This window comes from Diplotaxodon limnothrissa, unplaced genomic scaffold (genome assembly GCF_057381915.1).
Source record: "Diplotaxodon limnothrissa isolate DT_005_m unplaced genomic scaffold, D_limnothrissa_male_GT1.1 unmapped_scaffold_4, whole genome shotgun sequence".
Classification (NCBI taxonomy): Eukaryota; Metazoa; Chordata; class Actinopteri; order Cichliformes; family Cichlidae; genus Diplotaxodon; species Diplotaxodon limnothrissa.
Window position 1 is genome coordinate 2,764,473 of NW_028188558.1, and position 25,446 is coordinate 2,789,918.

The following is a 25,446-nucleotide window of genomic DNA, read 5'->3' on the forward strand; positions in this document are numbered from 1 at the left end:
ATGGGCTCAAAGTGGCCAGCTAAGAGCCCATATTCAACTTTCCCAGAAACACCGTAACCTCTTATTTGTTTTACTCATGTCACTTGTCCGCTTGTGCCGAATCCTCCACAGCATTCTCAAAGAAACAAACATTAGCAATACACATTGACTGTGGTCAGACGGAGGTCAGACACAGGTCAACAGGTTCCAGAGGTGCCATAAAAACACCATAAAGGTAGCCAACCCTAGCTGTGGAAAGAATGACAGTCACATATAAACCCAGAAATCCTGTAGTAGGAAAACATTAACTAATCCTCTTATAAATCACATGATCAAACACATGATTAATCATCTGCTGTAAAAAGAAATGTAAATGTTAGCGCTGCGCAGGTGTGTACACTTTCTCACAGTAATGTCTGTGAGCAACACAAGTTAGTGGATGACACACACATAGTAAATTCACAGACAGAAAAGATGGCATTTAAAAGATTAAATCGTCATGCAACCGCGAATGTTGCTGTCATCTTTCTGCTCCTGTAACAAAAAACACATAAATTCATCCACCCTTTTGTCCTGTCTAGGTGGAGGTTAACCTTGAGTCGTGGTCATGTCCTGTCAGCTTTTACCAGTCAGTCAGTTTGTTCTTTATTTCCATTCATTCATTCATTCTTTGCTGATAGTGGAACCTGTCGTCGCATTTAGTTTCCACTTCCAGCAAAATGACGTCATTTCAAAAAGAAAAAGAACTTCTAGATCGGATTACCTTGCTGAATCCGGTTTAGGCTGGGACATTCATTTAATAATTGTCCCAAATAAGTGGCTTTCTCCTGAGCCCATTTTAATGTGGAGAAAACTCACTTGTAAGGCTTTCTCGACAGGTCGTATAGCACTTTTAATTTCTGACGTGCAGATCTGCTTAAAGAAAAGAAATAGACAAACAAAATCAGTGCCTGTTCAAAAGATAAAATGAAAAATAACAGAGATTATCAAACAAAACTTTCAGTGCACTGTGAAAGTATCAAAATAAAAAGGCCTTGTTAAGTCATGACACAAACTCCTCATCTCAGGAGGGTAAATCATACCATTAGCATGGTTCATCATACCATCATACTAATCGGCAGGCTCGACTTCACAACAGAAGAAAAATCATCAGCTAGATTCACTCCAAGCCAACCATCAGCTGCACAACACACACATAAGCCTAATGTGTCTTATTAGCTATGAGTTTAATCACCAGGTCTGTGCTCTTCACTCATTTAGGCCACAGATCTATTGTATTCAATTTTCCTTTTCCCTTCATCATAAAACATGTGACATGCTGTCATGCACCTCATAAAAAAAGTTTGTTCTGACGTATTCAGAGTTGTGTATCTAGATACAGAATTCACTCGCACATCAAAGCAGGAAACTCAGTGTTTTAGAGTCTCCACTCAACACAACAACTCCAACACATCTCATTCACTCGTGCTAGAATTCAGTCACCTTTCATTAATCTAAAACCGATCAACTAATTTGCATATCAGCTATTAACCCACTAAGTTGACAGGACAACAGGAAAGCATGTTCAAAATAGTATCACAAAAATAGAATTTCCCTCATACAGTAAATTACTTGCTGCATTAATCAAGCAGGAAGCTTCTCCCAATTTACCATTTTAACACTAAATTTATTGTCTGATCACTGGTTAGTCAAACCAGGATCTTTTTTTCCCCACAAAGGTTAAATTGTTGTCCTGCAACCTAGAGAGTCAATTTTTTTTTCTTTAGGATAAATTCAGTATTTGATAACAAGTGTCTGCTAAATTGACACTATTTTAACACTGATGAAAGATAAGCTAATTTTCATTGCATGGGTGTTTGTGTTATTAGGCAGGTCTAATGCATGTCTGTGGAGCTGCATCTCCAGCAGAGCATGTTCTTAAACCTGCCTTTCCTACACACTTCTCTGCTATTATTTAATCATTTCTTAACTAATGTGCTATGAGTCTTCATGAGTCATTTTGTGTTTGGAATTGTTAGTAGGGTTAATGCATGTTCTGCTTGTTTGTGTGATTTTGTATGTTTCTATTTGTTTCAGACTCCTTCACAATTTTCCCACTTAAGCAGTCAGTTTTCTTTTCCCCAGGTTTGCTAACCCAAATTTTGATTTCCCACATTTAATAACAGCATTCCTCTGTGTTTCCACTTTCTCTCACTCTTTTGTCATCTCACTCTCTTGTCCTCTCCCACTTTCAACAGTTCACAGCCGGCAGTTCTCCTTCAGCTTTGTCCTGTGTTCAACTGTCTCTTCTTGCCATTTTACTCCACAGGTGGCAAATGTCAAACTCCAACAGTCTCCTCAGTTCTCCTCAAAAGTTTTCTTCACATGCATAGTGAAGTTGCAGCTTGTTGGAAACACAGTGCCATTCATCCGATCAGTCAGGATGATGGGTTTGCTCTTCTTCTCTGGTGCTGTTTGTCCACATTGCTGCTGCTCGCTGGGACTTTTTGTTCAGGACTTTGCTGCTGTCTCTTTATCTGCCATGTTATTGCTTTGGAGCTGCATTCCTTGTCTTCAGGGAGGTGTGAGCTTGCTTGTGAGGTTGAGAAACACATGGTGCTGTAAATAAGTCAGCCAGAAACTTGGCCTGAACGTTTCCAATGATGTTAAACTATAACTTTCTTCCGACCGCTGCATGTGGAAAATTGATTCAGGTCTGCTTTTCACCTGAAAGTGACAAACTAAGACATGTTCATTATCATCATCACTGCTTAATCAACACACATCTCTCTCTCTCTCTGTGTTTGTGTGAACAATCCTTTCTTAAAAGCAGAAAATGACATTGTAGTTGTTTTTCGGCTGATCAACACAAAACCTTTTTCCTATGATTATTTTTCTTCGTCTACAATGTAATTTGTCTATTTTTCACTCTTTTTTTCCCCTTTACAATAGCTTGTGATCCGCAAAATCACCGCTCTCACTCACAATCAGAGGCAATTACTTTTGCACAGTGCACAAAAACACTGTGATGTCAGACACATTCACACTCACTTTGTCATCTGCATAAATAAATCATATGGCTGGTGATATGTGCCATGGTGATCCATAGGCATGATCACACGTTTATTTAATTATTTTCAACCCAACAAAAAAAATAAACAAAAACATGATGCTGATGCTATGAACACTCCACACACATGAGTCAAGATGCAGGAAAACTGCTCATGGAAACGCTGCACACTCCAGTTATCATATGTCTGTGAAGGTTCTCAGTCATCCAGGTCATCGTAGTCAAAGGAGCTTGCAAAGAAAAGCGTCTGGACTTCTTTAAGTTGCTTGAAGACGTTTCACCTCTCATCCGAGAAGCTTCTTCAGTTCTAAGGTCAAATGGTGGAGAGTCCCAGATATAAACCTAGTGGGAGTGACCCCGTGACCCCCACAGAGGGACAAAAGGACCCCCTGATGATCCTCTAATCACCTGAGCCAAGGTGTGAAATTGGGTGTGGGACCCAATCAGCCAGAGTTTCGTGTGTGTTAACACACACCCAGGAGTTGTTTGCTCAAACACTCTAAGAAATATCTGTGCTGTTAACACAGTTTCATGCTTCAAGAGACACTCTTTAAAGCCTCGTGCTTTGGAACGAACAGCTGGCTTTTCTTTCTCCCTCTTTTCAATGGCTTCCATCGTCAGCACTACATCAACGAAGAGGCCATCATCTGGTTTTCCAAAATGTCCAAAGATTTTCTGGAGGGCATCATGCTTGGCCCACCACCGTGTCTCACCTATTGGACTGAGGCGTCTGTGTCTTGTGTTTTCGGTTTGTTTCTCCCACAGATTAACCCTGTGATAGGACTCCTTGATGAACACAGCTATGTCATTAAGTAAATTAAAGAGTGATCCACTTTCAATGACACTTTGTGTTGTGTCAGCAATCACAAGATTAAGTATGTGTGCATAGCACCACACATGCACATGAGTTGGAGACTGGGCAGTCATGAGTGCTGAAAAGCCTTTGTACTGGCCCTGCATATTTGAAGCACCATCTGTTGCATTCCCAATGCACATGGCCTTGTCTAGATTCAGATGCTCTAAAACTCCGGAAAGCAAGTTTACAAAGTACTGCCCCGTGGATGCTTCGCACCTCACTATGGAGACAAGCCTCTCCTGCACAGACTCAGTAACATACCTGATGATTACTGAACACTGAGCATAACCTGTGATGTCTTGGGTTGTGTCTAGCTGAACAGAAAACATCCCAGCTTTCTGGACATCACTGGCGATGCTCTCTTGAAGGAGATGGCCAAGTGCATCAATCACTGAGTTGACAGTTGTTTTGGAGAGTAGGGTGATGAGAGATCCTCTACCTCTTGATCCACTGGTCTGATGCAACTTCTTGCTTTTTTCAATGCAGTCATTCAAATGTTCTCCAAGGCACATATCATACTTGCCTAATAACACAATCAGTTCCAGAAAGTTACCATGATCGATGGTGTTATCACCTAAAGTGTATGCAGCCTCATTCTCCACATGCCTATAGCTGAGTCCCCTCTTCCCAAGTACTTTGATCACATCCACTATACGCTCTAAAACTTGCCGTCTCTTTTTCACTTGTGCTCTGTGAGCTGACAACTGACTGCCAGCAAACAAGCTCCTGATGTTGCCTTTTGAGCACCTTAAGAAAAAAGCTTCAGCACAGGTCTGGTGTGTATTGCTCTTTTCATGCTCCTCTGTGCGCAGATGTATATGTCGCCAGTCACTCATGCCTGTTATAAATGTGCTGGTGTCAGTCAGCCTTGCAAATGCCAGACACACAAAGCAGAACAATAAATGGCGTTCTTTGCAATAAGTAAGCCACTTCCTGTTGGTGCCATCTTTACAGCTGAACACCCTCATCACAACTGCACTGCTACTGTTCTGCTGTGGGTGGTAATCTAAGAAGGCCTGTAATATGGCAGGTTCAGGGCGAGCAAAGTCATCGATGCCCTGGCTCTCTCTCTCTTGCTCTTCCATCTCTCTCTCCTGCTCTTCCATCTCTCTCTCTCTTGCTCTTCCATCTCTCTCTCTTGCTCTTCCATCTCTCTCTCTTGCTCTTCCATCTCTCTCTCCTGCTCTTTTATTTCTCTCTCTTGCTTGCTCTCTCTCTTCCTTTTCCTAAATCCCTCGTTTTGCACGGTCCCTGACGTGCTCTCCGTTGTTGTTTCCCTGCTAATTTTAGCATCACACGGCACAGCTTCTGTATCACGTGGTATAAGGCTCCGCCCTTGTCATTTGTTGAGCAGGAAGAGTGAGCGCTTGTTTTCATGCAGAGTACGTCCCGGATCAAAATGTGAAGTTTTACAAATCACCACTTCTTTAGTGAATATCATTTCAGTCTCAGACAATCTCGTTTCTCTTACAGAGGTTGAATGCACCTTCTGCGGATGGCGGTACCACACAGTGTGCGTGGACTTCCCCTGCACAGAAGGCAACTACAAATGCTGTGAATGCTAAATAAAGAGAAACAAATGATCCCTGTTGTCTTTGCTTGATGATTGGTTTGAGTCTTGACAATCCACATTGCTGGCGTTGGATCTTTCAATGGCAGCAATGGCAGGTATCAGTGCTCAAACCTTTTGTGTTTGTTTCCAACAAGTTGCCCACCTCGGGAAACAACAATGTGTTCTTTTACTTGTCAGATGAACATATGAGACACTTTGACTCTTCAGTGCAGTGTGGAGCCTAACAAAGATCTGTTTTGTGTCCCAGCTGATCAGCAGGAGGAGGAGAGTCTGACGGAGCAGCAGAGGAACATTTTCAGCTACTTGGACTCAGCTCAGCCACTACAGAGGAAACAATGAGCTCAACACAGAAGGTGACAGACAGAGCAGGATCATATGACCAAAGATATTTATCACCATATACATTTGAACATTTGCCATAACGATGTAGCTGACGATAGAATTGACACCAGACAAAATACTTTACAGCTGCATAACTTTATTAAAAACCCATCAATGTATTTTCACTGAAACAAGCAGCTGTTGTTTATGTGCATTAAAGTTATATAAAAATGTAACAGTGCAAATGCAAATTCCTCGCTGACAGTTTAACCAAAAGGCGTTTCCAGTGGAAACTGGCCGACACATCCTGAGCATAACCATGTATAATATCCACTAAACTTCAGAAGAGGTTATACAGTCGTGGCCAAAAGGTTTGAGAATTGCATAAATATTGGAACCTGGAGAAGTTGCTGCTTAAGTTTTTATAATAGCATTTTGCCTGCACTCCAGAATGTTATGAGGAGTGATCAGATGAACTGCATCGTCCTTCTTTGCCATGAAAACGAACTTAATCCCCAAAAAGCCTTACCGCTGCATTTCATTGCTGTCATCAAAGGACCTGCTGAGACCATTTCAGTGATCGTCTTCTTAACTCAGGTGAGAATGTTGGCGAGCACGAGGCTGGAGATCATCATGGCTGTATCCCGATTCAGGTTCTGCAGCTTTAAAGTCCTCAAGGGCCGCGTACTCAAAGACCGCTAAGGCCGAAGTGCGAGGCTCGTAGGCTCGTGAAATGGGACGTCTAGCCTCCGTCGCGCTGCCCAGGTTGCCTAGCAACCATGATACTAACAGCTGGAAACGTTTCATACAGCTTTGTTTGACAGAAATGAAGGAGAACATATTTAGTTCATTTGTTTCTACATGAGCTCTGTGTGATTTGATGAGTATCTGAGGCTGAGACCACAGGACTGTGAAACATGATTGTTGGGCTTCATTTCTGTGCTGAACAGTCGTTTAAGATTAGCTGTAAATAACAATTAGCTGGTGTTGTTCATGAGACTAAAGTCATCTCACTGTGGTAATGTAAATATAATATGGCCAATATTATAGTTATTATATTAATCACTTCACTCACAGACAAGTATCTGTGACAGTGTGTATACAGATGTATCATATATAAGAGACAAATGTTGTTCATTTAATATGTTGGTACTAAATGTGGCTCAATGCTTACATATATGTGTAAAAAGCAAATGTAGGAGCTGTGATAACTGTGTCTGATAGAATGAAGAGTAGACTGATATATGAAATATTCCTTTATTGGGTGAGAAAATCAGACCATGTCATAACTGCTTTAAGTCACACAGAATAGATATCAGAGCCTTAAACAGGCTGACTTCTGCTAAATGGGTCAAACTGGGCAGAAAGTCTACAAACACATAACATCCTTATAGAATATGATGTAACACTATAGATCAACTTAGCTCAGAATATATAAAGCATATAAACAGTTACAGCAATATGATGCAACAAACACAGCAGCTACTGATCCAAAATACTCAAAGGTTCAAAGAACTGAAACCAACATTTATTTTTAGCTCCATTCTGCTGCAGATACAGACTTTAGGTTTCTGAACATTAAACTTGTTGCTGCCTTTCATAGTGTGTAGCTTGAAGGCCCTGAGTACTTTCTCTCACACTGAAAACACTGGGATGATCACATTATTTGAACATTACCTAATAAGACTGATTCAGGACAGACAGTTATGTTAAACTTTCCTAGCAGTCCTTCACAAACAGGGAACAGTCTGTCTATTCTCTCCATCTGTCAGCTGCTGCTGGCTCTTCCTCCTCCTCTTCCTCACACACTGCTGAGTTTGTCCTGGTGGATCATCAGGGCTGCAAAGCCTCACAGATGATGTGCAGCAGTGGCTCCCTCAGTCTGTCCTCACTCTGGACACTTGCAGTCGTCACACATGGAAATCAAATGTGTGATAAGCTGCAGGATTCAAACACAAGTGTAACTTATAAACACATGTTCATACTTTTATTCCACAATCAGAGAGAAAGAAACAGAGAGAGAATGCAGGACAGACAGACAGGTGACAGTCTCAGGTGTACACACTGCTACACAACAGCACCAGAGAAGCAGGATTTAGTGTTTGTGTTATTACGAGTGTAAACAAGAAGAGTTCCAGATGGTGCAGTGGACACATGTGTGACTGCTGTGATTAAAGCATCTTTCTTTCAGCTTAACGAGTGAACCGTCAGCTCGTTCAAACACACGTTAAAGTGCGTTTGGCTCGACACCACCGAACAGAGGCAGCAATATAACACAGCTAACATTAACAGTGCAGTGAATCCTGCTTGTGCCGTGATGTTCAGGACTGCAAACCGAGCAGCATCACTGACTTTCAGCTTGTTGTGTTTGTGGATATATGACTGACTTTAATTATCCACAAAATCATCACATTCTCTGTCAGATTAAGGTCGACTATTGAACGGCGTATATTTTAAAGGCTTTAAAACCAAGTTAACGCTGAAAGTACAAACATCACTAATGTCACATAACTCTGCCGACAAGGCATAGCTATGGCTATGAAATGCTCTTTGTGTATCACTTCTTCATTATGAAAGATGTCATTAATGCACTAGTAATGTCTCATCTGGAGTATTGTTCAATCATTTGGTCAGCAGCTAATAAGACAGATCTTAACAGACTTCAGTTAGTCCAGAATAAGGCGTCCAGATTAGTGTGAAGATGTTCATACTATACTAATATTGATCAAATGCATAATAACCTTTCTTGGCTTCCTGTACAGGCTAAAATATTCTATGGCTTACTTGTAGTTCTAAAGAAAGCAATTCTGTTAAACACACCACATTTATTCTGCTCAGCTACAGTATCCAGATGAAATACATCATCATATTACACAGTTTTCAACAAGCTGCAATTTAGTAAATGCTCGAGTTAAAAGTAACGTTTTGTAAAACTGTTACATTTAGAGCAACTTTTAAGTGGAATAAGTTGCCTTAAAAAATTAGAGAATTATTCAAAACTTCAATGAACACTTAAAAGCCGATTTACAGAGCTTTTAGTTGTTGTAAATATTGTAAGACATGATTTGTTTTTGAAATTTGTGTAATGTGCCTCAATGTTATTGATATTATTATTATTATTATTATTGATTGCTTATATTTGAACAATTGTGAAACCTCACTGTGGATGTAAGAGTGAAATTATGTGGATATCTTGAATCCACTTTATTGTGTAATATTTTATGTGAGTATTTGACGGAAGACGAGCAACATCTGTTGTGGAAGCTAACGGGGTTCCTTTAGAATAAACAAACATAGGATTTATTATCACTGAATAATTCTGTATAAATCTATACAAATTATAGAAATATGTAATAGGAAACAACAAAATAATCTAAATTATAAAATAATGTGTGTGTGTGTGTGTGTGTGTGTGTGTGTGTGTGTGTGTGTGTGTGTGATTTTAGTGTTTGAACAGTCATGAATTATCTTTAACAGCAGGTTGGATGTAATGTGTTAGAACTACCAGCAGGTGGGGATAAGAGACCTTTAAGGTGTTTGGTGCCACGCTCCACCTTCAGGTTTAAAACTAGTGTTAATGGAGTTTGAAGGTTGAGTTTGTTCCACGACTGCATTTCACTCACTGCCTCTGTTTGTATCTCTGTCACTGCAGGACCAACATGGAGCCAGAAGTCAGCGCTCTCAGGAGGCCGACAAACCTCACAGAAGAAAGGGAGAGAAAAAACACACCTGTGACGAGTGTGGGAAGGGTTTTACTCTGAGGGCTAAACTAAAACGGCATCAGGTCATCCACACTGGAGAGAGACCGTTCAGCTGTGACTTGTGTGGAAAGTCTTTTTCCTTGAAGGGTTCCCTAAAAAAACACCAACTCATCCACAGTGGAGTTAAAGCGTACAGCTGTGATCAGTGTGGCAGAGCTTTTACTCACAGTAGCCACTTACAGAGTCATCTAGTTACCCACTCTGGAATTAAGGCATACAGCTGTGACGAGTGTGGAAAGTCTTTTTCCTTGAAGGGTTACCTAAAACAACACCAACTCGTCCACAGTGGAGTTAAAGCGTACAGCTGTGATCAGTGTGGAAGAGCTTTTACTCACAGTAGCAGCTTACAGAGTCATCTAGTTACCCACTCTGGAATTAAGGCATACAGCTGTGACGAGTGTGGGAAGGGTTTTACTGAGAGGGCTTCACTAAAACAGCATCAGGTCATCCACACTGGAGAGAGACCGTTCAGCTGTGACTTGTGTGGAAAGTCTTTTTCCTGGAAGGGTTCCCTAAAAAAACACCAACTCATCCACAGTGGAGTTAAAGCGTACAGCTGTGATCAGTGTGGCAGAGCTTTTACTCGCAGTAGCCACTTACAGAGTCATCTAGTTACCCACTCTGGAATTAAGGCATACAGCTGTGACATCTGTGGAAAAACCTTCAGCCAGAGAAGGAACCGAAATACACACCTACGCATTCACACCAGACATGATGTGTACTGCTGTGAACAGTGTGGCAAACAGTTTACAACAGACGCACAGTTACAACGACACATGTTTACCCACACTGAGGAGAGACCTTATCAATGTGACCTGTGTGAGAAGACTTTTAAAGCTCCACATCACCTGAGACGACACCAACAGATCCACACCAGAAAGAGACTCTACAAGTGCAGCTACTGTGAGGTATGTATTTATATTGTTATCTTGTCATTTTAGCCTGACTGTTTGGAACAACTCTGCTCATTAAACTGTGTTAGCATGTTAGCAATTCTACTGCATGGAAAAGCAGCTCTGAGTGATTATTCAGATTTTCCTTTCAGTTATGATTTTAGTATTACTGTAGTATTATGGTGGTAGTATTGTAGTTATTGCAGCCCAGTAAACTGAGTGTGTTAACTGAAACAGTCAAATGTAGTTGGACGTCTGCAGAGATGCTCTTTATTTCAGGCGACGTTCAGGATACAAATGTTGAAGGACTGACTTACACTGTCTTTGTGTCTTTGTTTAGAAGCAGAGCGACACAGATGGATCCAGTTCTCAACCCTGTCATCACTGTGGTGGTGGGAAAGACTTTCATTGTGACCTCTGTGGAAAAACTTTCAGTCAGCAAATTACCCTAAAAGTACATCAACGTAGACACACTGGAGACAAACTGAAATACTGCAAAGAATGTGGGAGAAGCTTCACCACACCAAGTGATTTAAAACAACATGAACTGATTCACAGTGGGGTTAAAAAGCACCTCTGTGATCAGTGTGGGTCATCCTTCACCACTGCAAGTCAGCTTAAAACACACAAACGAGTCCACACAGGAGAGAAACCACACAAGTGCAGACACTGTGACAGAAGCTTCTCACATTCAAGTACTTGTAACAGGCATGAACGTGCACACATGGAAGGAAACTACAGCTGTGACCAGTGTGACAAGAGCTTCAGGAATCTCAGTTCATACTCTGCACACAAACGATCCCACGTTACTAATAAACTGTTTCACTGTTACCAATGTGCCCAAACATTCACCTCATTGTCTGCTCTGTGCAAACATCAGCGCGATCACTCAGGGCTGAAATCACTCCCATCACTGGATCACAGTGAATCTGAAGACACAGAAAGATCCTCTGGTTTCTGTGTCAGACTCAAAAAGCTTGAGATCAGGCTCCACAGAGTTCAGATAGAATCATTTAAACTTGTGTTGAACTGAACTGGTTGCTGGGCTGAACTTCTACATAATACAGATCTACATGGGATCTTCATTTCTGTTTTTTACTGAGTCAGTTTTGTCCTTTTTTCTCTGTCCTGGTTTTGCTCGTCTGTAAATGATTGAAACTCAGTCAAATAGTTCATTGTTCTCCAGCAAAACGTTTTGGAAACTCATGTTTAACCTTTGAAACTCTGACATGTTTTAGCACACAAGGCTTCATCGGGGAGTTCACTCATGATTGGACCATGATAACAAAGGTTTTTAGTTCTTTCAAAGAGAGTCTTGGAGATGTTTGATGTTTCTGTTTTTCTGAAACCACCTGAAAGAAAAACTATTTTTCTTGCTTTATGTAGTGTGGAAGTTTTTAATGTTTCTTCATCTGTGATGTTCTTGAATGTGTTCACGTGAAGATGGTACAAATAAACTGTCCTTTCAGCTTTAGCTCCTAATTTATTCATTATTTATGGATGTAGCACAGCAGCCGTCTCTTGATTAACACATGGAGGGCTCGGGATCTGATGGTGTCGTCTCCCTAATTTGCCCACTCAGTAAATCTCACTCATGGCCAAGAAATTGAAATAAACCTTGTTTCCCTGCTGGATAGTGATCCACTGTAACTCTGCTCCTCCTTCCTGTTTAGGATTTCTGTGGCTGAAGTAAAATTCCCTCCATCCATCACTTATCCCAGCTAACCCAAAGTGAAATAAAGTTTTGCTGGTCTTAAAAAAGCATTACAATAATGGGCATTACCAATGCAAACTGAATGATACAGAAGATGAAAGAAGAGACTTTGATCAGTTAATAAAGCTCATGATCTGGATTCATTGTGGCTGCTACACAGATACTTCTGGGTCACTTCTCTCAGTTAGGAACCTTCCTCACCAAACTGACTGTTGGACCACACCCCTGGTTTCATGAGAAATTGTTTCAGCCATGATTTCTCTTCCTGTATTTCAGAGTAAAGACTGAAGTGACAAATGGAAGCATGTTTAAAAAACACAATGTGAGAGAGACGTTGAGGTCCTTAGAAGTTGCCCTGGGTTTTTCTGTCACCCTGCTAGATGTTACACACCTTGTTATTGGACTGATTTCTACTGCTGGACTACTCCTGCGGAGAGTAACAATACTCTTACTAATTAGCTCCCTTTCACACCTTTGGGGATATTTATTTTTGTGTTTGCAGCGCTGTGAGCCAGAACAGCGAGAGAAAAATCTGCAACAGCGACGAGCCGAATGCTTACGTGAATCGCAGCAGCTGCACATGTGCTACGCTGAATTAGAGGATATCTTTGCTCTGGATTTCTATTTCTACTTTTTCATTTCTATATGATTCTTCTTGCATCTAAACAAAGATGATTCAATTTGCTAAATGTTGATGGCTCTTCGTGCTCAGGTGTAAATGAGACGTAATATTTGCTCTTGGTTTGGTTCTCCTGTACAGAACCTTGCAGTACAACAGAAACCTAAAAACATTATTTGTAGTTGTTATTCTTAGTTGTTCTGCTGCCTAAATACCACAGGGTCTGATTATGAAGTTATTGAGCTGCACATTGTATCCTGTCCTACCAGACGGGATAAAATGTTGGACCTCTTTTACGGATCGGTGAAGAATGCTTATAAATCCCTCCCGCTTCCTCCTCTGGGATCTTCTGACCATAACTGTGTGCATCTTCTGCCCATCTATAAAACTGTCTTAAAACGAGAGAAGACAAAGACTAAGGATGTTGACATATGGTCAGAAGAATCTGTGCTTACCTTGCAGGAATGTTTTAAGTGTACAGATTGGGAAGTTTTTATTCAGTCTTGTGGAGATGATCTCGACGCTTTGGTGGATGTTACTAGCTCCTGTGCAGTATTTTGTAAAGACATGATTATACCCCGTAAGCGCGTTAAAATTTACGCTAACAATAAGCCATGGGTCACTAAAAGTGTCAAATCCTGTTTAAGGAAAAAGAGACAGGCCTTTAAAGAGGGGCTGTTACCGATTTTCAGACAGCTACCAAGGAAATGAAAATCGAGATCTTGAAAGCAAAACAGACAAAATCCTTCTTGAAAGCAAATTTGCTGCAAAAAATTTGGGGTCTGCCTGGACTTGTATGAAAACCATAGCAGGGTTTCAAAATCCCCAGAGCAGCAGTCAGGTCATTTTAGATGTTTTAATTCAGACAGAGATTTTCAAATGCTTTAAACATGTTTTATGCTCGTTTTAGTTCTTCTGATTTCAGCGAGGATATTTGGGAACTGAAACAGAAACTGAGAGATACTCAGCACTTTATCATTGAACTCAGCGATGTTAAAAAGGCCTTTCATACAGTCAATGTGAACAAGAGCCAGGTCCTGATAATATTAGTGGCCGCCTAATTAAATCTTGTGCTGATGAACTCAGGCCTATATTTCAGGTTATTTTTAACAAATCCTTGCAAACACAACATGTGCCCTCTCTTTGCAAAGAAGCAGTCGTGGTTCCTGTCCCTAAATCTAAACGACTTCAGGCCTGCTGCCCTCACTTCAGTTGTAATGAAAGTCTTTGAAAAAATCCTCAGAAATGTGATTATGAAGAGACTGAAGGTCAGCTGGATCCAATGCAGTTTGCATACAGGCCCAACAGAGGAGTGGAGGACGCACTTTTGACTTTACTAAATCTGATTCTTAAACATGTAGAGAGTAAAGGGACTTTTGCAAGACTTCTTTTCATTGATTTTTCTTTGGCTTTTAATACAACACAGCCCCATATTTTAATTAAAAGACTTTTAGAACAGTTTGAAATCAGGAAAAACCTGCTGGGCTGGATTTTAGATTTTCTAACTGACAGGTCACAAAGAGTGAGAATAAATGGGGTTCTGTCTGACCCAGTGTTCTCCTCCACAGGTTCTCCTCAAGGCTGCGTCCTATCGCCCTTATTATTCACTCTCTATACAAACATGTGTCAGGGCAGACATGAAAACAGGGTCATTATTAAATATGCAGATGACTCTGTTATTGTCAGCTTACTGAAAGAGGGTGAAACTAACCACGGCCCAGTCATTGATGACTTTGTTCAGTGGTGGGAGGAGTCTTATCTCCAGCTGAACATATCTAAAACAAAAGACATGGTTGTTGATTTTAGGAAACAACAAAATGGGCACGGAGTCACTTTAATTAAAGGTCAGAAAATAGAGCAAGTGCAATCATATAAATATCTTGGGACCATAATCAATGAAAAACTGAACTTTGATCAAAATTGCAAATCAGTTTGTAAAAAGGGTCACCAGCACCTTTATTGCCTTAGGAAACTTGTTCATTTCCACATTGACCAAAAAATGTTAACTTTGTTTTCTCGTTCTTTTATTGAGTCTGTTTTATCCTTTTGTTTGGTGGCATGGTTCGGTCAGACCTCTGTCACAGAGAAAAACTCTCTGAATCAGATAGTGAGATGGTCCAGTCGTCTGATAGGTGAGCCACAGTCTTGTTTAGCCTCCCTGTACTCTGAGCAGGTACAGAGGATGGCTTTATCAATCCTTAAAAATGGTTCCCATCCTCTAAGGGGTGAATTTCAGCTTCTTCCCTCAGGACGGAGGTTTCTATTTCCGAGATGCAGGACAAAGCGTTATAAAAACAGCTTTGTCCCCGTTGCTGTCACTGAATTAAATAAGAACTGATTTTGATTCGAAATATTAAAGTATGTGTCACAGTGAGCTTTATATATTTACTAGGTATGTGTGTTTTTAAAGGGATGTCAAATGCTGTCATTTTTCTGTAAAGCAAATTTACCTTGCCTTTGGGTATAAATAAAGTTACCTTACCTTACCTTACCTTACCTTACATACTTTACGACCTGCTTAAGTTCGAGGTCACAGCATCTGTAGAGCAGCTGGAACATAATGAAGTCTACAAGGTTAAAGTTTTCTCTTCAGTTATTGTTCTTTCTGCTGCTTGGTTTGATGGATCTGAGAGCTTTTGTTTTTATTATTGTTATTATAATTATCATTAATATTTTACTCTCTAGAAGCTTTAAAATAGTGTTTGTGTTTGAAAAAATTGATTTAAGAATTGAACAGAAACATCTGTCCTTCTGAAAATGGCCCAAAGGCACGGAGACAAAGTCAAAGGATGCAACCTGTAACTTTCTCTTCCTTCATGTCAGGACCATCATCCATGATTTATATAAAATGCATATAGCAACAGTAGCACTTTAGTTTGGACTTTATGATTTCTGTAACTGGAAAATATTATTTTGTTTAAAGACAGAAGTGACCGCATAGTTGCAACATCAAAGGGAAATATTAATTAATTAGCATCAAGTATATTTGTTGCTTAAGCGTTTGCACTATAACTTAAGTAGGATTATAACTTTTAAGGAAGGAAAGATTTCAGATATTTAGTTCACTGCTTCAGTTATTTTATATGAAATTAAAACATTTACGTTGGTCAAATATGATGCTCTAAATCAAATAAAAGTTTGAAAATAAATGATGTATTTTTAAATGCTGCAACAAATGTTCACAAAAAGTAACTATAATTAAAACCAGTTAAACAAAATCAAATGTTTGAATCATGCTTAACCAAATGCCAGGCTGGAGAGCTGAACCTAAAGTATACGTAGAAAGATTTCAACATCTGAGCAGTTTTTAATGTTTTTATCACATATAAATGTCACAGCAGTGGGTCCTGGCCCAATGCTTTGTGTTTTTGCTTTTCTTTGACTCTTGTTTTTCTTGCTTTTTGTTCTTCTTATTTATCAGGCTCTCAGTAATCTTAGTTCTCCCTCCCTCAGTGTTCATTTCAGCCTGTGTTTAGTTTCTGTTCCCGTGTCCCACGTTTCATCGTTTCATGTCGAGTCAGCCCTGTCTCTCTGTTTCCTGTGTCTCCCCAGTCAGCCCCGCCTCCCTCGGGCACTCATGTGTGATACAGAGTAATAAACCTGACTACATTTGCTGCACTCTCTTTATTACATGTTACTTTAAAATTCATACACTAATTATGTCTGCCCATCTCTCTAATGTGAAGGTCAAAGGTCAACATCCCAGTGACATAAGAATAATCCCAAAGGGGCAAAGGCAGCGGTTAATTTAGCACATTTAGCATTAAGGGTACAGCAAGGATGTACTTTTACTTATTGTGGCAGGGGTGTGGTCTCTGGCCTGCTGCAGTGGAGGCTGGTGGCGGGACGTTGGACGGCACAGGTGAGGGTGATGGCGCTCATGACTCTCCCCTTTATAGTGACGGAGGAGACTGGCGTGGGGGAAGCGTGTAGTGGAGGAAGCCGAGGAGAGAGCTGGTTTCTGGCTACAAAGACGGCGTCAAACCAGAAAAGATTGCTCGTGGTCAAATAATGTGTCAATCAGCTGTGAATCAAACTGTGTGTGGCTCAGTTCATGTCACAGTGTTGTTTAGTATATCTTTACTTGTCTCACTCTCCTTCTGTTCTGTCCATCAGGACGATCCTCAGCGCTTACACAGATCCTCCATCGATGTTTTGGATCCAATCAGTGATCAGTTCTACGAGGAGGCCTGGATGTTCACCAGCGCTCGCTACACCTCCATCTACCAGAAGGTGAGTGTACTCCTTTGTACTCAGATTAACATTTTACTTCTTAAAATACATTTTCATATATGAGCTTTCTATTATTTCATGGCCATTTAATCAATATTAAAATTACAAGCATATCAACAAAGGTGAAGCTGGTTTTTTCCACTTGCTGTCACACAGTCATGGAGGAATACAATAAATACATAATCAGTCATAGATCCTGAACAATGACATTAAAACAAAGTCTGTGGCTCTAAAAACTAAACAGTATAAAGACATGCTCCAAGCTGCTGTTTCTCTCCTACTCCTCTAGGTTTTCCACTGTCGGCCATCCAGCGATGCTGGAGGGCTACCTGGCCAATGCTGGCCTACACAAAGAGGTCCCGGCTCGGAGGAGCTGAAGAAGATCCTTGCCTTCCTCGTCAGTTTCCTCTTCAGTTCCTATCCCAACAAAACCTTCTTGCACCTATTAGCTCCAAAGAGGCTATGGTGCCCGTGGAGGTCTGGACCTGAGGCCTGTGCTCATCACATGGATAGAAAACACTCTGACACCATTTTGGAGGTCTGATGGGACTCTGACCAAAACACAGATGAAATAAAACTTGTGGCTGGAGCTTTTAAAATGACTTTTTCACCTCATAGATTAATGCTCATGATTGCATGTTAGCAAGACAGCATCTCCCCAAGGTGAAACTCTCAGGAGACATTTACTCTTAAACTGTAATCTGGTTGAGACTACTTGAGGAGATCTTAGTAGCGAGTATGTGGATTTAGTCTCTTCACCAACAGCAGACAGACCCATGCCAAGAAAGCAGACATGTTCTCAAAGAAAGCCGAGAGCAGAGATTGGAAAAAGCTAAAAAGAAAAAGCTGCAGCTTCAGACGACTATCTGCCTGTAAGGCTGAAAAAGTCCAGTTACGCTCTATTTTGGAAAAGCTCCCAGTTTTGGTAACCTGGACTTTTATTTGCCCTCTTCTGCTACAGATGTTGACTGTGACCTCAGAGGCCAACTGGACCACACAGCTGCAGCAGGAGTGAGGGAGAGGAGTCTTCATCCAGCTTCAAAGAAAACATCCAGGTAAAGTGACGTGGATCAGCGGATAAAGCCGTCTCCACTTTCAAAGGACATCCTCTGAGAGAGAGACTCTCTGAGCCATTTTAGCCTCAAATTATAGGACTTTATAGTACAGCAACACTTTTAAAGGACAAAAATAACATAAACTGTGACTGTAATACAAACAAAGTATTGCATGTGTTTTTAAAAGTGTTCCTCCGATGGGCAGGATATCACTATTAGACTGTCCCACCAGCCAACTTCAACAAGAGACCACAGCAGCATTCAGTGATCAGCACAGATGTTCCTCTAACACTCAGCATCTGATCCCTGTTGGTCTGTGTGCTTCTGCTTTTGCTCAGTTAGAAACCCTGCAGCAACCCGACCCAAAACTGTGTCTTCTTGTTGGCCTCAACGTTGAAGTGTCAAACGTCCAACATCTGGAAAGGAAACCACGCCAGTGTACTGTGATGTTTCACCAACATGTGGCAGACGCTGGTCCTGCCTTTCATGCTGACATCAGCAGAGAGCCCCGCCTACCTCAAAGCCTCCCCTGTCATGTATTGATCAGGATGATTATGAAGATGAGCGAGTGCAAATAAGACTGTAAAAGTCCACGAGCAGAATGTTTGGATGCTTTCTAATGATTCATGAATATCATGAGAGTGTTTGTGTGTTTTGTCTTTTCTTTGCTGACGTTTGTTACTAACAAAGACAATTTACGCTCTGTGTGTGTTTTCATCCTTACCAGCCGCACTCTAACTGCAATGAAGGAAACAAACTGTAGAAATGGTCGACTCAGTGACTTCATAAAATATTGAAGTGGTTCAGGTAGAGCCAGTTTTTAAATGACCATGAACACTGAGCGTATTGTATCTGTACAGCATGTTTTTCTATTAGACAGATTTGTAACAGAGGCCTTGCTCTCAGTAAGTTTGAAATCCTTTTCTGATTTATTTTGTAATCTCTGATCTTTGTGTATCCTGCTCAGTTTGCATGCTGCCTGTAGGAGTTTCTGTCTTTGTATTTGAAGAGAATTCATTGAATATACTCAGCTGCTTCCCTTTGGTGCCTCACACATCACTGAAGTTTTTCAGTGTCCAGTTATTTGTTTTTAATAGCTGTTTGAATTCTCTGTATGTTTGACCCTGTAGACTGTTTAATGGACTGCTCGTCTTCCTGTTTGTAACCACTGCCTGTTTAGGACTAAAGATTTGGATTTTTGACTTTAACACAGCCTCTGCGTGTCGTCCCTTTGTGTCCTCGTCCTCTGTGAATGTGTCACAGATGTTTCCATGATAATAACACAGCTTTCCCACAGTGGCTTGCAGCAGCATTTATTCACAGCACATTTGAGAAAGGTTCAGATTAACTCGATGAGTTTATATTCAGAATGATTCTGACAGTGGGCCACTGTGAATTGTGATCTTTCATCAGGTCAATGTTTAAGTTCAGTATTTCAAAGCAGGAGCTATGAACAGTCATCATGTTGGCATTAGAATTATTATTATTAATCATTATTAATAATGTCGTTACTCATGTATAACTTTGATTAGTATACATGAATTTTATCAATAGTAAAAATAATGAATAATTCATGTATAACTTTTATTGTGTTTTGTATATTAATTATATTTAAATAGAGATGTTGACCCTGTCTCTACAGTAGCATCAGTGTAACAGACATTATTGGTCCAAGCTGTCATAAATGGGGAGCCTGATCCTTTATTATGAAAACATGACGAGTATTTTTCTTGTCAGTTGGGAAGAAGTTGGTCTTTTTTTCCTTCTTTTTGCTCAGTTTGTCTTTTCTTTGATAATTGAAACTCTGATCAAACCTACTCATGTTCACAGCATGTAAAAGCAGCTGACAGTCCGTGGCATTGTTGTTTGTAGAGGTGCAGTGTAGTGGGAGCATAAATCAAAAGAAAACAGTAACATTTATGTAATAAAACATCTGAATGAAAATGAACAGGCCCTTTATGAACTTCAAAGGGATCTGAAAACAACACTTTTTAAAAGAGTATCTTGGGGTGTAGGTGGTCAAAATAGAAAACTGAGCTGAGACTCTAAGTTCAATCCATCCATTGGTTTTTACTTAGGAGGAAGAAATGTCAGGCTGGTGTAGGCTGGTTAGGTGCATGTGGTTATCTTTACCTAAATGAGTTCACTTTGTGGCTGCCAGGTTGGGCAGAAGTACCTGTCCCCTGTTAGGCTTAGCAAGGTTCTCCAGGAGTTTCTCCATGGGTAGAGCTTCTAGCTCCTCCAGCACATCTGTGGCCGTGCAGGCTGCCACTTTCTTGGTTGCTCTTTTTACCCCACTGGTGGATGAGCTGCAATGGTCTCCATTTGTCCCATATGTGTTTACTTCTTCTTCTTCTTTTGCATATTAAACACATTATTCTGTTTCTATGTATTTGCTATGATTTGCTATTTGTTAAGTAACATTGCTTCACTCACTATGCCGGGTTTGTGTGTGGAAGCATTCAGTTGCTGGCAAATCAAACATTCTGCAAATGAAGCTGAATACTCAGTTACATGTTTCTTTACATTTTATTATGTTACAGATTAAGTCATTTGTTCTTACTTTGTTTGTCTTTTCAGTCTTCATGAGGGTCAGGTGTGGGGAAACGCCCGCCCGGCATTTCCTCATTTTAAAGTCCTGCTGATGTCACACATGACATCAGCAGGTCAAACCAAGTGGAGGGGTTTGTTTGTCCATAGAGATGCTTCCTTTTGTTTGTTTTAAGGTTTAAATGGATTTGTTGAATGTGTTTCTTTTCATCAATACTGCCATTTAGTTACTGCCATGTAACTAAAATTGGATTTTATCATCTAAAAAATATAGCCAGAGTCCGCCCTATTCTCTCTCGGGCCAACACGGAGATGCTGATGCATGCTTTTATTACCAGTCGCATTGATTACTGTAATGCCCTGCTCTCTGGTCTTCCTAAGAAGAATATTTCAACTTTACAACTCTTGCAAAACTCGGCAGCTCGTGTGCTGACGAAGACCAGAGGGCGGGCCCACATTACACCGGTTTTAGAATCGCTGCACTGGCTCCCCGTGTGTTTCAGGATCGATTTTAAAGTTCTTTTATTGGTTTTTAAATGTCTTAATGGTCTTGGGCCTTCTTATCTCTCAGATCTGCTTTTACCATACGAACCCTCGCGGACCCTGAGGTCCTCTGGTACTGGCCTTTTGATTGTCCCTAAAGTCAGGACACATACTCACGGAGAGGCAGCTTTTCAGTGGTATGGTCCTCGTCTGTGGAACAGCCTGCCGGAGGAGCTCAGGGCCGCAGAGAACGTACATGTTTTTAAGAACAGGCTCAAGACCCACCTTTTTAATTTAGCTTTTACTTAGCGTTTATTTATTTTATGCTTATTTATTCTATCCTGTTATTCTATTATTAATTTAGGATTTACCTAATATTTGTTTGATTTTATTCTTATTCGTTTTTTAATCTTCTTATTCTATTTATATTTATATTGTATCCTGTTCTTATTTATTTTATCATTTTACCCTATATATATTGTATTGCGTCACATCTCCAGTGTTTCCTCGGAGGGCGCTCTCTGTACCGGGGCTGTTATTGACCGTGGCTGCTGGGTCTCTGGGGTCCTCTCAGCCTGGCTGGGGGGCTCCTTTGCCTCCCTCCTGCTGTGTGCCCAGCCTGGAGGCTGCGGTCTGTGACCGGCTCCCGGTGCAGACGGCTCCCTGTTATAGTGTTTCCTCACTTGGCTCATGCGAGCCCAGCCCAATTTTTACTCTTTAAGTGTGCGCGTGTGTGTATGTGTGTGTGGGTGGGGGGATATATGTGTATTGAGAGTGTGGGGAGTGAGTTGGAGGGTGGGGTGGGCTGCTTTTAACTATGTAAAGCACTTTGTGCTACATTTTCTCTGTATGAAAAGTGCTTTATAAATAAAGATTGATTGATTGATTGATTGATTTAGTTGTGTAAATGTGCATGTTAGAAGTGTGAAGAAGTTTTGTGTTTAGAAATGTATAGAAACCAATCATTTCCTGACAGCATGTCTGATGGAAATAAGTGCAGATTATGTATGAAGTCTAACTGCACACAGTAACTGTGTTACAATAAGGACTTAACAGCGCCCTCTGCTGGAGTGTTTCAGTACTGCGTTAACTACAATACACCACCTCCTCCTCACACCACCTGCTACAGCTCTACTCTTCTATGACTACAGTCATCCACAGCACTGATGTGAGGTCACATGGCTCATAAGAGAGATAATCCCATACAGCTTATGACAAAATTTGATCCGAAGTGATTGATGGCCCTAATCACGACCTTTTGACCTCCCGCCCCTCCCCCCCGGAAGCGTGTAATGAGCGTGACGAATCGCATCCGGAGAAGGGGGGTGGGAAACCCCCCGCGTGACGAATTATATCCTGAGAAAGGGGGGTGAACCCCGGAAGCGCGCCATCTGTTGCTAACCGTGTCGAATTGCACCCTGAGAAAGGAGGGGTGAACCCCCGGAAGCGCGTCATCTGTTGTTGGGGAAAAAAAAAGTTTTTAGAGGGAGGGGTGAACCCCCGGAAGCGCGTCATCTGTTGTTGGGGAAAAAAAAGTTTTTAGAGGGAGGGGGAAACCTCCGGAAGCGCGTCATCTGTTGTTGGGAAAAAAAGTTTTTTAGAGGGAGGGGGAAACCTCCGGAAGCGCGTCATCTGTTGTTGGGAAAAAAAGTTTTTAGAGGGAGGGGGAAACCTCTGGAAGCGCTCCATCTGTTGGAGGGGAATAAAAAAGCAGAGAGGGAGGAGTCCGTCACAATTTCTAAGTCACACACGCAAGATGGATTTCCTTCTGCAGCCCCGCAGCGTTCCTGTGTCCGATGAGATCTGCTCTCCCAAAGAAGAAGGCTTTGAATATGACATATTCAAATACAGCATATTTACTATGGAAGGCATCGATCCGGACCTTATGACCCTACCGGAAATACTCCGGAAGTGTCTAGTCATTTTCAGACCTGTTGCGTCATGTTCCCTAAGCACAGCGGTGATGCAGCAGATGATTCTGTGATGTATAGAGAGACAGAGCGGATGTAATTTTACTTTCTTAAGCTGCACCGGCGTTTGTAATGGAAATAAAGAGTGACTTCCTGTAGAGATTTCAATAGTATTTTATTTTCCTACAATACAGACGCTGTTAAAAAAAAAAAAAAAACCTTTAAGATACACCATAGCTTGTGATGAAAAGAAGAACTTTCTATCCGCTTGTAACCTACAGGCTGCCTATGTGTAAAAAATTGAATAAATATCGCTTAGTGAATACTACTTTTCCTTTTGAGAGTCCTTTTTTACAAGAGACTGAAAAAACAAACCAGCGACAGGCGATCTTGTTTCACACACACACACACACACACACACACACACACACACACACACACACACACACACACACACACACACACACCGCGGGTCAAGGAGGAGTGAGACAGCAGATATCAGTTTTTTCTCAATGCTTATATCCTATAACACGCCCCCCAAAAAATATTATTATTATTATTATTAAAACATCTATATGAGGTAGGTTTTGCGCAACCTGCTCCTTGTCAGACCAAAGTAGAGAGTTTTTTCTTCAATACTTTAACAATAAGTTTTCTCAATAGATAGAAAATGATGACGCTGAGGAGTCAACATCCGATATTATCATTGCTTGTAACCCGGTAAATAATTTCGTACATCTCCCCATAAAACAAGTCTTAGCGGGGAAAAAAGCTCATATTCGAATAAGTTTATTCCCCTCTGTGGGAAAGAGTCAACCATGAGGCGAGTTTTGTCAACAGCAATTGTCCATTTGGTAAAACAAATATCCGTCTCAAAGTCGTATTTTACCGTTGCAGAATGCGGAAAAACAGACGGCGTTCGCAAGAAGGCACACACACACACACACACACACACACACACACACCGCGGGTACTTTTACAATGGGTTTTCTCAATAGATAGAAAATGTTGATCCGCTGAGGAGTCAACATACGATATTATCATTGCTTGTAACCCGGTAAATAATTTCTTACATCTCCCCATAAAACAAGTCTTAGCGAGGAAAAAAGCTCATATTCGAATAAGTTTATTAAAGCACCCCCCCTCTGTGGGAAAGAGTCAACCATGAGGCGAGTTTTGTCAACAGCAAGAACAAGGTCAGACAGCAATTGTCCATTTGGTAAAACAAATACCCGTCTCAAAGCTATATTTTACCGTTGCAGAATGTGGAAAACAGAAGGCGTTCGCAAGAAGGCAATCAAAAAAAAAAAAAAAAAAAAAAAAAAAAAACCCTCTCTAACTATCGGTATTGTCAAGAGAAAGATGCGAAAAACAGATGCTTCGCTAGACTAGGATAAAATGAGAGAAGAAACGGAAGGGGAGTCGCTATCTGTGACAGTTCTACCAATCGCGAGGAAGAATCCGTGAATATTATGTCAGCATTCCGTTCAAACAACGCCGCCGATCAGAGCGCCAGGGCCATCTCGCCAGAACTGTTCATACCTCACCCCGGTAAGTTTTTTTCTTTACGACTTTAAATTATATATCAACAGAGATGTCAATAATTTGATTACTTTCTTTTAGATTTCTACATCAATGATTTCACGCAAGTGGACTACGGTACGTTTAAATAAGTATATACCATTTTTTAAATAAGTTTAGATAGACTTGATTTAACCATGCTCTGATACTTACAGAAACAATCGATAATGCAGTGAGTAACAGCAGAAATCCGGCCGTTTTCCGCGGCGAATTAGAAGCCATATCCCCCGCAGAACCTCCGCTGCCGCCGCGTCGAAGAGAAGAACGAGAAGACGGCACTATTTTCGTCTCCGCATACCGGGAGAACCGCGGAGAAAAAAGTTTTAAAATCGAAGGTAAACAATATGATGCATTATCCGCCATTTTGTTGAATAACAGGATGTGACGGAGTAATCCGAGTGTGCTATACCGCCCCTCCCGACCCGGAGCAGATTTTTAAAAAGTTTTGCTTTATTTCTCGACAGAGGTAATCGAGAATATACAGACCCCGCCGCAGCGAAAAGAAGAAGAAGAAGACGACGACGTTATTTTCGTCAACGCATACCCGGAGAACTGCAGGAAAATACCTTTTAAACCAAAAGGTAAACAATATGATGCAATATCCGTCATTTCGATAAATATCAGGATGTGGCGGAGTAATCCGAGTGTGCTATACCGCCCCTCCCGACTTGGAGTGGTATAAAGCGTGCTAGAAAGTTTTTTTTTTATTAAATCAGGCTGAGGAGGAGGAGGAACCGTCCAGATCTCCTCCTCTTAGGAGAGTGAGAGCTCCTCTCAGGAGACTGAGAGGTAATTGACGGGGGGATGAATCGATCCTATTAAACTTCTCTGCTCTATAAAAATAAAAAATGTAAGGTTTAAAAATACAT

At 41.0% G+C, this 25,446-nt stretch overlaps 2 protein-coding genes across 2 annotated transcripts in view; one reads left to right on the top strand and one right to left on the bottom strand.

Moving 5' to 3' along the window:
- Positions 1–25,446, bottom strand: part of LOC146606884 (protein NLRC3-like) — a 501,574-nt gene that overhangs the window by 446,429 nt on the left and 29,699 nt on the right. The window lies entirely within an intron of this gene.
- LOC146606893 (phospholipase D1-like) lies at positions 16,777–18,048 on the top strand. Its single transcript, XM_085349345.1, has 3 exons — positions 16,777–16,998; positions 17,288–17,536; positions 17,960–18,048. Exons 1-3 carry the CDS (start codon positions 16,777–16,779, stop codon positions 18,011–18,013), a joined length of 525 nt encoding a protein of 174 aa, XP_085205471.1. The 3' UTR covers positions 18,014–18,048.